The 12,825-nt window shown below is 65.2% G+C and overlaps 1 protein-coding gene across 8 annotated transcripts in view; it reads right to left on the minus strand.

Moving 5' to 3' along the window:
- Positions 1–12,241: 12,241 nt before the first annotated feature.
- Positions 12,242–12,825, minus strand: part of GAK (cyclin G associated kinase) — a 54,427-nt gene continuing 53,843 nt past the window's right edge. For all 8 annotated transcript variants that reach the window (XM_036094326.2, XM_036094324.2, XM_036094322.2 and 5 more), the window contains one exon: positions 12,242–12,756. In XM_036094326.2, coding sequence (XP_035950219.2) covers positions 12,655–12,756 — 102 coding nt within the window. In that variant the 3' untranslated portion in view covers positions 12,242–12,654. The remainder of the gene's footprint in view (positions 12,757–12,825) is intronic.

Raw genomic sequence — 12,825 nt, forward strand, 5'->3', positions numbered from 1 at the left:
GTCGGGAGACCCCACCCTGCAGCCGGGGCACGCGAGTATTGTGAGCGGTACTATGGGGAGGGGCTGCGGCTCGGCCGCAGTCCGGGTCTCAAAGAGCAGCGGGGCTGAAATGTTGCTCGGGCTTCTGGCCCAGGGCTGACCTCCTGGTTGGTGGGCAGACAACCCTGGTGGCCGCTGCATTAACTTGTCACCGACCCCTCCCGACTGAGTCAGGACTTGCAGGACCTGGGGTGGAAGAGGCGAGCCCGGAGCTGCTTCTGCCCCTCACCCCACCCCGAGGAGACCACGCCCCCTGCTCCTCTCCGCCCCTCCCCTCAGCTGCCCCCAGAGGCTCAGACTCCGCTCTGGAAGACTTGCAGGCCCAGCCCGTTGGGCGCTTCGGCTCCCAGCTCCTACCCCTCGCTGACCATCTCCAGGCCCTACTGTGCCTGGCAGTGGCCTGGTAGGGGCCCAAGGGGAGGGTACGGAGGAAGCCAGCCCTCCTCCCTGGGCGTGCGGGTCAGTCTCCACTCAGCGGCCGCTCTGGTTAGCGAGGTTCCTAGGGACCCTGGAGGAGGCCCGCGTCCCAAGACCTACAGCTCAGGACACGCAATGATGCAGCCTCTCCGGATCCCAGGGCCCCGGGATCTGGCCTCAACATTCTCACTTTGTCCTGCTGACAGGTCCTGTCACTCAGATCTGGGCCAGGAGGTGAAAGGGGAGGGGGTGCTGCCCGAAGGGGGAGCCTGGGGACAGGACATAAGACTCAAGCCAGGGCTGCAGGGAGCCCCTGGAGCTGGCCTGCCCAGACTGCCCCCCCCAGGAATATGAGGAGCACACATCTCATCTCTCCCCTAACCCTTCTCTAGAGCTGGCTTATAGCTCTGGGCCTTAAGCAGGTCTGGAGACGGGCATTCTGTGGTCAGCTGTTCCCAGGTGTGTGAGGGTCCTGAGGGTCTGCCTTGAGCCCCAGCTCAGGATCTGCCCAGGCTGGGCCTTTCCAGTGTCCTCAGAACCTGAGTGTGGATGCTGGAGGGAGAGGTCTGGTCCAGGAAAGAGAGAAGTCACTTCCCACTGGACCTCTTCCCTCCAGCCCTGCCACCAGATGGACCTGGAGGATGAGCCTCAGCTGATCTCCTGTGTCAACCCACGGAGGACCCCAGAGGTGACCTCAGCAGAGTCCACAGCAGGCCCTACAACTAATGACCCCAGGTACCCTCATGAGCCACCTGAGGGAGACACCCCGTTGACCTTAGGGCAGCCAGGTTGGGCAGGGTCCTGCCGTGTCCTGTCAGGGCAGCGCAGGCTCATGGAACAGAGGAGTACAGAGGTCCTCACGTCAGACCACGGATGCTGTCTGGCCCTCCCAGTGCCTCCCTGTCCCTCTCTCTGTCATTCCCCTCCTACACTCACCACACCCACACGGTGACCCTCCTCAGTTCTCACAGGTGCCCAGGCCCTGAGCTGGGGGTGTGTGGCCCAACCAGGACTCAGGCTCTCCCAGGGGAAAGAGACAGTCCGGGGTCAGAGTGACTGGTGCCCCGCTCCGGGAGAGGGAGGCTGGGCAGGTGTGGAGCCCGAGAAGGGCCAGCTCTGGGCAAGTGGTGAGGACGTGAGGTGAGCCGGCTGCGAACTGCCCCCCTGCCCGGTCTGCTCCCGTGTATTGGTGGCCCCGTGAGTGCCCAGCAGAGGACCTGGGTATTGGTGAACCGTCCCCAGACCTGCAGCCAGCCAGACAGGCAGGAGCTTAGCAGGAAACTTCCAAATAGCGAGGAGTGAGCTCAGAAGGCACCTGGATGTGGGCGCAGTCCAGGGTGGTGTCAGGGCACAGAGGCGGTGGTCCTGGGTGGGGGGTGGATTCCAGGGAGCCAGCATGATGGGAAGGGTATCCCACCAAGAGGTCAGCGTTTGGGACATGCGTGTTTGGACACAGCCAAGGCCTGGCGGTGGGACCCTGGCCAGCCGGCAGCAGGGGTATACAGCTCCCAGCCCAGCCCTCTGCATGCTCTTGCAATGCATGACCCTCCAGATTGGCCCCTCAAAGCCAGAACCCCTGATCCAAAGCAAGGTTTGCCAAAGACCATAGGATGCTGGGTTTGGACCCCCTGCCATCCAGAGTCCCCTTTGTAGCCTCCACGGAGTCACTCCAGATGGCAGAAGAGAGGAGCCAGCCACCCTGCCCCAGCCCTCCCCGGAAGCCCCTCCCAGGGACCCCTTTGCTCCCTCCAGGGAGGCCTGGCACCTGCCAGTCCCATCTGTCCCTTGGAGGGCCGGCCGTGGCTCCCGCACCCCAGGGCACCATCCTGCTCCAGCCCGGAGAGGGCCCTGGAAGCACCTTCAGGGGTTGTTGGTGTTGCTCTTCAGTTTCGGGGTGGGGTCTGGCAGGGGGCTGCAGGCCCCTCAGGAGGGGCTGGGAGGGACTTTCGGCACACATGGGCTTGCCCAGAAACTTCAAACGCAAACTTAATAATTTAACACTGAATGATTCAGTCCCCAACGCTGGCGCCGTGCGCACTGCTGGTTTCCTGCTGGATTTCATTGCTGCCTGGAAGGTATAACACGGGAAACGCAGAAGCGAAGTGAGACCAGGGTTGTCTGTCATCAGAGCTGGGGCTAGACCTGTGGCTCTGAGTGCAGGGGCCTGTGTGCCTGCCTGATGCCGTGACCCCTGCGCCCGCCACCGTGGGCAAGAAACGCCTCTGGGGCCCAGCTGGCCACGGGGTCAGCATCTGGGAGTGAAGCTGGAGGCGCCACCCAGCCCGGGGTCCCATCCTGGGTGCTGGGACACACTAGGCCTGGTCAGGGTCTTGTGACGAAATGCACTTTCTTCCCAACCGTCTGGTTCCACAGAGGCCCTGCCCCCATCCCCAACAGACAAGGGGTCCCCTAGGTCCCCACCAGAACCCCATGGACCCACTTTCCTGAGGAGCTGGCCGAGGAGCTGGGCTCAGAGCACAGTGATGGATCCTGCCCTATCGGCCTCAGACCCCAGACCCCGGGCGCTGTCTGCCTTCCCTCGCAGGGCCTCTCCCTCAGCCCAAGGTCACCTCACTCCCCAGCTCCATGCTCATCTCGCCGTTGACCAGCGCCTTCCTCTTCGCAGGCTCCGGTCACTGCCAACACAGCCCTGGGGTGGCGGGGGGGCGGGGGCGCGGGCAGAGCTGGTGGGGTCTCTGAGTCACCTGCAGGGTATCAGAACGGAGAGGCATGCCTTTCAGAGATGCTCAGGGAAGGGGGCAGTGCAGGGGCCGAGGGAAGGCACAGAGGGGTCGGCAGGGGCTGTGAGGCGCCTCCCGCATCCCCCCACGGGCAGCTTCCCTAGAGCAGCCCCTCTGTGCTCCAACATAGAAATACCCTGCATGGGCTTGGACGTAGAATTCAGCCTCTCTCTGGCTGCTGTGGGGCAGGGGCTGCACAGAGGCTCCAGGACGACCCTGAGTGGACATCGGCAGCCCGGGTGAGGGATGGGAGGCGTGGAGGACGCTGGGGCAGGGATGAGTTTGCTCCTGGAACTGAAGGTCTCTACCCTCTGGGAGCCCAGGCCTCCAGAGGGGTCCTCGTGCCCCTCACTGCAGCTCCAGAGCCCAGGGGGCTGGGCCTGGGCATGTCTGTGCCTGTCCCACCAGGGTCTCCTCTGCAGTCACCAGGACAGCGGGCCCCGAAACAAATGTCCAGGCTGGGTGAATGCCCTGGGGCATCTCTAAGCCTTGAGGGACATCTGGTCACGTCGACTGGTTTGGTGGTGACATCAAGCCGGGGGCTCTGGGCCCCTGACTCTCTGACCAATGGTCCCTCCCTGGAACCTGTCATATGACCCCCACCGGAGGACCTCCCTGAGCTGCAGACCAGATGTTCTTGCTCCGCAAATGGCCCCCCAAGTTCTCCTGCCCACCCCCCAAGTTCACTCTGCACCACCCCAGAGGCCTCCTCCACCCTCGAAGGAGCCACAGGACCTGCCCCAAGGACCAAGCCCAGTGGGACCCTGTAACAGAACCTTCTTCTGCACTGTACTTCCCAGCCCTGACCTGAGCCAGGCTCAGCCCCCAGACACGGGATGCCTGCCTGCACAAGCCACAGGCATGAGCCACAAATGTGGGCTGGCAGGGGCGCTGAGAGGGCCTCTGGCGTCCTCGGGGGCGGGGGGGGGGGTTGCACAGGGTCCCCTGGAGGCTTGGCGGGGCGGAGTCAGCCAGTGACCCTGATCCAGCCCGGACTCGGCCAGCCAACAACAGAACTGGCCCTTGCAGGGGCGCTCCAGGCTAGAGAAACCCCTCTTAGGAACGCAAGTGCCAGACAGAGGCCCGGCCCTGCTGGCTGAGGCTGCCCGGTGGTTGCCAGACCCAGGTCCCCTGTCCAGTGACACCCGGAGCACAGGGAGGCCCCCCCCAGGGGCCTGGGATGCCCACTGGCTCACCTGGGAAGGAGGTGCAGGGCTTGGCTGGATCCTCCTGCCTCCTGGCTCTTGACCTTCTGGCTGTGCTTGGGTCCAGGGGCTGGGAAGGTCAGGTGGCTAACTCAGTGCCTGCAGGACTGCTGGTGTAGGCCTCGCTGTGGGGCAGTTCCTTCTCAGCGGGAGCTTGAGGTCCCTGCAGTCTGGCGTGCGCCCAGCACGGGCGCCGAGCTGGAGAGAGGGGTCAGGTTCAGTGACTTCCCTCGGTGGCTTGCAATCAGCCTCCGTGGGAACACTCTCACCACCAAAAGCCCCACAACCAGGCTTTCTTCCCTTTGTCCCTCTACCCTGTCCACACCCCACTGCTTCAAGGGCTCCTGCGTGGTCTGGGGGTGGACGGGGAGGGCCTGCACCCACTCAGGAAAGTGGAGCCCTCTGGGGTCCCAGGCCTGAAGGACCCTTGGACGCACCCCCGAGGGGACGAAGGACAAGGACCGCCGCACCAGTGGCAGAGTCCAAGCCACCATCTGTTCCTCCGTCCACCCCTGGGGCCAGCCTGAGACAGGGGACCTCCTGCTCTCCCCACCCCCACCCCCATGTGCTAACTGCTGTCCTTCCCAGGTGCTACTCTGGGGTGGTTGCTGTGAGGAAGGCAAAGGCCACTGCTGGCCCAGCTTCTCCAGGAGCCGATGGCCAAGACACGGCAGAAGGTTCACCACACGGCCAAGGGATGGACACCGGGGGAGGGGGGCGGGGACCAGAGACTGGGGGGACGGAGCCCAGGGGGGATGGGGACCAGAGACCAGGGCACGGAGCCCGGGGTGGGGGACGGAGACCAGAGGCCAGGGGTTGGAGCCCGGGGGGGACGGGGACCAGAGACCGGGGGGACGGACACCAGGGGCAGGGGCGGGGACCAGAGACTGGGGGGACGGAGCCCGGGAGGGGGACGGAGCCCAGGGGGGATGGGGGCCAGAGACCGGGGGACGGAGCCCGGGGTGGGGGATGGAGACCAGAGACCGGGGGATGGAGCCTGGGGGGGACGGGGACCAGAGACCGGGGGGGGGGACAGACACCAGGGGCGGGGGCGGGGACCAGAGACTGGGGGGACGGAGCCCGGGAGGGGGACGGAGCCCAGGGGGGATGGGGACCAGAGACCGGGGGACAGAGCCCGGGGGGGGAATGGAGCCCAGGGGTGATGGGGACCAGAGACCGGGGGGACGGAGCCCGGGGGGGACGGGGACCAAAGACCGGGGGGCAGAGCCGGGGGGGGGGACAAAGCCCTGGGGGGACGGGGACCAGAGACCGGAGGGACGGAGCCCAGGGGAGACGGGGACCAGAGACCTGGGGGACGGAACCTGGGGGGGACGGAGCCTGGGGGCGACGAGGACCAGAGACCGGGGGGATGGATCCTGGGGGGACTGGGGGACGGAGACCAGAGACCAGGGTATGGAGCCTGCGTGGGGGACAGAGCCCGGGGGGGACAGGGACCAGAGACTGGGGGATGGAGCCTGAGGGATACAGAGACCAGAGACTGCGGGGATGGAGCGGGGGGGGGGGGGGGGGGGGATGGGGACCAGAGACGGGGGAGGGGACGGAGCCTGGGGGGGACCAGGACCAGAGACTGCAGGGATGGAGACCAGGGGGAGTGGAGGGGGGACAGAGACCGGGGGGGGGACAGAGCCCGAAGAGACCGAGACCAGAGACCGGAGGGACGGAGATGGGGGGGGGAGGGATGGAGACTTGGGGGGATGGAGACCTGGGGGGATGGAGACCTGGGGGGACGGGGACCTGAGACCGGGGGTGATGGAGACCAGAGGAGATGGGAACTGGTCGGGGGGGAAACAGAGACCCTAGGGGGGACGGAGACCTGGGGGCTTCATTAGCTGATGTCTAAGCCAGGCCTCAGCAGACATTTGGGCTTCAGGCTGAATGACCCAGTGTCACCCAGACCCGGGGGGGCCGCATTCCAAGCAGAATGGAAATAAGTCCCAATCCAGGGTGGGGGAGGGTCTGCGTTGTGCCCGCGGTGGGGGGGGGGGCGCACACCGCCTGTCCGGGGCCAGGGGCGCATCTGGAAGATGTGACCCCATCCTGTGGTCCAGAGAGGGAGACTGCCCACCCAACCTCACCGTGCTGGCCGTAAAACAAGGGCTTCTGTGGGAACCCGAGAGGACCCGGTGTCCCCTTCTCAGGAGGAGGACTTTAGACCTGGGGAGGGAGGCACTCCCAGGACTGCGTGCAGGAGACAGGACAATAAACACGGAAGGCATCCCACACCACAGGACCAACCAGCCCCCTTGGCCGCCCAGGGGCGGCGCTCCAGGCCAGCAGGGCAGGGGCACGGGGTGGACCGCTGCGACCCCGTGGAAGAGGCAACCAGGCCACACTGTGGACGGTGCCTTGTCCTGGCCAACGGGACGCCGGGAAGCCTTGGGGGCCGCCCCGGCCCTGGCAGGGGGCCACCCAGACCTGCCGCCCGGGACCTGGTGGCCTGGCCTGCAGCCTGCCCAGGGCCTGGCTGAGCGTCCGGAACCACCTCCCACCCCCCCACCTGTCCTGGGGGCCTGTGTCCAGGAAGATGATCCCATCCGGGCTCTGCCCCAGGTGGCCAGTGGAGGCGATCCTAGGTCAGGGCCTGGGCTGGGGCAGGTGAGCTCCACAAGCAGGACTGTCTCCAGCGGCCCCTTAGCTGCCCTGGCAGTGCCCCGTCCTGTCCGAGCTCTGCACCACCCCCAGCCCACCCCACCCTCACCCACTCGCGACACGCTGCTGCTGCGTCATGCTCCGTCAGCTGGAGCCAGTGGGCACACCTGTGTCCTCCCCCTCGAGCCAGAGTCTCCCCAGACAGCTCCTTCCATACACCTCCGCCCCCTTCTCTCCAGCTCCTGGGAAGGGGCGAGCGGTGCCTGGAAGGGCGGAGGCCGGGTGGCGGCCATGCCATCCGCCTGTTCTGACAGAGGCCTGGGCAGAGCCGGCCAGGCGCTGGGTGTGGTGGAGACACAGGTGCCAGGCTCCATGGCTCCTTCGTGACCTCTGGGGACGAGTGTGTCCTCAGCTCGCTGTGATGGGGGCTCACCCCCACCCCGTTCCCCTGGGGCAGCCATGTGGCTGCTGGTCTGGGGACCGTCTCTCAGTCCGATTTTGCTGCTTCAAAGGGCGGCGGGTAAAGACCTCGCAGACAACGGCTTGGATTTCCTGCCGGACGCCGAGGTGGCTGAACACGTGAGCTGCAGCAGGGGCGCTGGGCTGCACCCCCCGGCTCAGCCTCTAGTCGTGACAACTCACAGCAGAGCCCCTGCCCTTGAGGACAAGTATCCCCTTTGCACGGACCCATCAGCCCCCGGTCAGCACCGCCTCATGCCCCCCTGCAGCTCTGGCTCTTGGCAGGTGAGCCTGGAGCTGGGATGTGCGGCTCGCAAGGGGTGCAAAGTGGGGGATGAGGACTGAATGGAGGGCCAGACTCTGACACTGACCTCAGCCCCTGTGGGCAGCTGATGGGCGGTCATCCACTTGGCCAGCCCCCCACCCCGACCCTGTGCCGTCAACATCCCAGAGGCCCCTCACCAGCCCACACTGATTCCCCAGGCGCTGTGGCTGGAGGAGTGTCCACTAGGGTCAGACCCACCTGGACATGGGTGTGAATGCCGGCTGTGGGGTCAGGCAGAACCAGGGTTGAGGGTGCAGCTCGGGGTTGGGGGACAATGGAGCCAAGGGACCCTGCTTGCAGAGCCCCCTATGAACAAGGAGACAGGTGCCCCAGGTAGGCAGTCCAGCTGAGGCTGAAGGTGTGGAGAGGCCACCCTAGGGGAAAGAGACCAAGAGTGGGTGGTGGGGCTGTCAGAGCAGCATGGGGGGCTGGGCTGGCCACAGTTGGATGCCCCCCCAACATCTCTCTCCCCACCAGACTGGGGCCCAGGACAGCCCCCCAGCTCCAGGGCACAGCTTGCTGAGAGCTGAGGGGGGGGCTTCCTGGTAGAAGTCCTTGGGACCACGGCAGCAGGGGTGGACAATGCCTCTGTTTCTGAGACTGGTGTCTGGGCTGCACCTGAGCTGGAAAAGAGCCGGGGCATGGCCCACGCTCTGCTCTGACGGTGCCCCGAAGGCCTGCGTGTGTGAAGGGTGCAGCAGAGCCTGGGGGCTCAGCACCGGAGCCCTCCTGCCGTCCAAGGGTCACCGCAGGACGTCCAAGGTGGCGCAGGACCTTCCTGTCCTTCCTTCCCAGGCCTTTTCCGACAGGGAATGCTCACCAGCCAGGCTCTGCCAGGGGGGCTGCCTCTCTGGAAGGGCTCACACCACCCAGGTCAACTCCATCCCTGCAGGACATGACCCAGAGGCCCCCCGAGCCCCAAGGAAGGGCCTCTGTCCTGCCCTCACGTTGGTGGTCAGCAAGGTGTGCGCCCAGCTAGCGGATGGCCCACGAGCGCACTGCGCCCGGGCAAGAAGCCCGTGTCCAGACCAAAGGGCACGGGGCCGTGGAGAGGCTGAGGGCTCCTCAGCGGGGGACACAGAGCCAAACAGCCCGACTCCCCCACTGACGGAACAGATAAAGGTGTTTGTCCGCACTGTGGGCATTGTCCGCCCTAATAACACGTGTACAACGTGGACCAGCCTCCAAGACGCCCCCCGCCCCCCGCCCCCCCCCCGCACCGAGGCGCCTACCCAGAGGGCCACCAGTGAGCTGGCTCTGGACAAGTGTTCCTCCCGGAGACAGCCCTGCCTCTCCACCTCCGAGCAAACTGACCTGGGGACACCCTTGTCCCACCCTGACCAGTGCAATCAACAACCCTGGTTGAGCCAGCTACGAGCCCGCGGACGCTCTCAGCGCTTCTGCGCGGCTGGGTTGAGCTGGGCTGTGGCCACACCTCTGGCCACCTCTGGGGGTCCCCGTGGCCCCCCCACCAGCCAGGCAGAATGAAGCCTCCCGCTGCTGCAGGTGGGGGGAGGGGGTCTTCCTCCCCAAGGGGCCCCACCCAGCAGGATTTGTTTAGGAGGAGACCCTGTCCGGGCCTTCCTCACTGCCCAGGAGACGCTCCCAGCCTGAGTGCGTGGGCCACAGGGCTCGGCTGGACACCAACACCAGACCCTGTGTGCGCGTCTTTGCTCTGCCCTCCTGGTGGCCAAGACACTCTCCTTCCGGCCTGCCTGTCCCAGCAGCTTGTCACCGAGACCGGGAGGCCCGGCCCAGGCTGCTCCTGGCAGTACCCACAGCAACCTCTGGGGTCTGCCCACATCTGCTGGGGGTCCAAGCTAGCTTTAGTGATGGGACAGAGGGTCCCTCTTGGCCCAGAGTTCTCAGCCCCACAGTGCTGGGTGCGGTGCATCTCCCAGGACCCTCTGCAGGTCCGGGGACATAGGCCTGAGGCCCCAGTGGTCACCCCACAGGCTGCAGGGAATGGGGTGGGGTCCCAGAAGGTCTCTGAGGGAGACCCCAGAGTGAGTGGACTCGGCCCCATGGCAGCTGGGCCAGGAAGGGCAGGCTGAGCAGGGACCCCCTGCCACTCTAGTGCCCTGCACGGCCTGATGGATCTACCCTGGGGGGACCCGGACTAGGGCCTTTGTTTCAGGGGCCCCAGGCAGAGTGGCCAGGCAGGTGACCAGGACAGCTGAGCTGGACCCCACCCCTCAGAAAGGCCCCCAGACTCGGCCACAGGCACTGGAGGGGTGGGATGAGCGAGTATTTATTTCCCACAAATGGGTATCTGCCAGAAATGAGGCGGAAACAGAATTCAAGCCTGTTTTCTTTTCCTTTTTTTTCTTTTTAAAGATTTTATTTTTTCAAAGTAATCTCTACACCCAACGTGGGGCTCGAACTCGCAACCCTGAGATCAAGAGTCGTGTGCTCTACCGGCCAGGCGCTCCTCCAGGCCGTTTTCTGCACTGGAGCCAAGAACACGGGCCTCGCTGCCCGAGGCCACGCTGCCTGAGGGTGTGGCCAGCCTTGGAAGGGGCCCCCTTGGCAGGGAGACACGGAAGACTTCTCAGACCATCCTACACGGGAACCACAGAGACCACCCCCAAGTTGCCGCAAGAAACACACAGCAGTTGCTGGAAGGAACGAGGACGAGTCACTAGGGCACAAAGACAAATCCACTAACACCGCGGCCAGGACCCCAGGCTCGGGGAGCAGGCAACGCCCACAGTCTGGGAGCAGGAAGGGAGGGGGGCATGGGCCACACACCCAGCAGAGCGGTGTCCCTCCGTGGCCGAGGACGCCAGTCACCGGGGGTGGGGGCATCCTCTGCAGACCCGGGGTGGACACGGGGTCCTGGGTTTATAGAAGGGGGCAGCCTGGGGAGGCAGCTCCTCTGCTGGGTCCCTTATCTGAGTCCGTCGCCCCCCGCCCCCAGGACCCATGACGGGCTGGCTGTACTCATCACTGCAGCCCCACAGTCAGGGGACAGGCCAGGGCACCGCAACAGCCCCACACTGGGTCCATGGCCTGGAGGCTAAGAGCTCTGTGGGCTGGGCAGGTGGAAACCTCTGGAATGTCACTCTAAGACAGTAAATTAGGGCCGGTGCCAAAAGCAGAAACTAAGGGGGCGGGTGGGCTGCTGCAGCTCCCCTCTCCCAGGGCAGCACGGGCTGGGGAGGGGCTCCTGGAGGGTCTGGCCCTGGTGCTGGATCCAGAGCAGCTTTGATGTGAAATCTCTGAAGCTATTTAGGCCGCTCATTATCTGTTAAAAGAGCTGGAGACTAAAAATAGCAGCGAACGCATAACAAACACAGGGAGCCTGCCCGCACCGGCCTGAGTCACTCAGCACACCGTGGGGCCCCGGACCACCATGGGAACCCGTCACCTCTGCAAAGGGATGGCGCCGAGGCCCAGACCCACCTTCTCCCCCCCCCCCGCCCTCCGTCCAGACTCAGAGCTGCAGGGGTGCCAGGAGGGGAGCGGAGGGGGCCAAGCCCAAGGGCCAGAGGGCAGGCGGGGTCCCAGCCTCTGGTTTGGTCCTGCGGCCACGGGACCCCAGGGCAAAAAGCCAGAGCCTCTCCTTCCTCCGAGCCCCGGGCCTCGCGCGCTGCGCACCCACAGGGCTGGCGAGTCTCGGGCCAATGTGGTCACTGGCAGGGGAAGGTGGGATCTGAGCTTCTGGTCAGTGTCCAACTCTAGGTGAGGCCTCTACCTGGGGGCATTGGTGCTGGGCTCGCGGCGGCCCGGACACGAGCCGTCCACTTGGTGTTTACGGGCTGACACCCAGGCCTTACTGACCGATGGTTCAAGTCCACGTCAACTCCTACATCCCACCCATGCAACGGGACGCAGGGCAGAGGCTGCCCCTCTCCAGTCCACGGAATCCTCCTTCTCTCCGGTATCACACTGGACTCCGCAAAAAGGGACCACACACGAGCTCCCCGAGGCCTACAGCGCTGACCAGACTGTGTGGCAGCTTCGGCCCAGGCCAGCCCAGGACAGGAGCAGGATGACCCTGGGAGCTTGTAATGTCCCTTCTGACCAAAGCGTCGTGCTGACAGGTGCCCCCCCAAGCCCGCATACAGAGTGACCATGCAGGACCGGATACCCGGCACCTCCTCAACAGGCTTCTCGTCAAAGAAAGCTCTTGCTTTGAATTTCCTCAACAGCAGCATCCGAAGAGCCCGTGTCCGCCTCCCTCTGCGGAGGAGGGACCCAGTGGGACATGGACTTGGGCCAGCATCGTTCTGTTCTGGCCATGCGCAGTGACCGTGGGGCCTGTCCAGTGCTCACGGTGAGGGCCGACCCCTAGACTGAGAGCCACGCTGCCCGGAGGCCCACAGAGGCCCGAGTCCGCTGCTCGCCGGCGGGTTCCTGTGCTCATCTCCGTGGTCAGGGCTGAGACGAGCCTGATGATGGCACCACTGCCCAGAGAAGGTCACACGGCGCCAAGACAAGCGTCATCAGAAAATAGTTTAATTATGTACAGGCGGCCGCCAGGCTGATCACACACAAAAGGAGTGTTCGCGCACGGGGTTCAGGGCAGGACAGCTGAGCAGTGCACTCTACCGCGGGCAGAGCCCTTGGCCACTGGACAAAATGAAAGGAATCACAAACCGTGACAGTTATGGGGGGCGCGTAATCAACATTTCCTTTGGGACCAGAAAAAGAAAAGGAAAATCAGAGGCTTTGGAATGCTCTTTCTTCTCATGCCGGGGAGCGGCGTCTGTCGAGTCCACCGAGGACAGTGGGCACAGCGATCCGGGGTGGCCACACTAGCCCACGCCATGACGGCCACGGACGGGCCCCCGGTGGTTGAGCTCAGCAGCTTCGGGCTCCGTGAGCCACACACATGGCCTCGACCACAACAGGCTCAGAAGAGGGGCCGGGAGCCCTGGCTCTCGAACTCGGCCCACGCGTCATTCAGCTCCATGAAGATCATCTTGGCGTACTGCTCATAGGGCTGCCCTGCGGCCTGGGGGCCGGACCAGGGGGAGGAGCCCTTAGTCCTGCTCCCGGCACCCCGCCGCCGCCCCCGATCCTG

This window comes from Halichoerus grypus, chromosome 3 (assembly GCF_964656455.1).
Source record: "Halichoerus grypus chromosome 3, mHalGry1.hap1.1, whole genome shotgun sequence".
NCBI lineage: Eukaryota > Metazoa > Chordata > Mammalia > Carnivora > Phocidae > Halichoerus > Halichoerus grypus.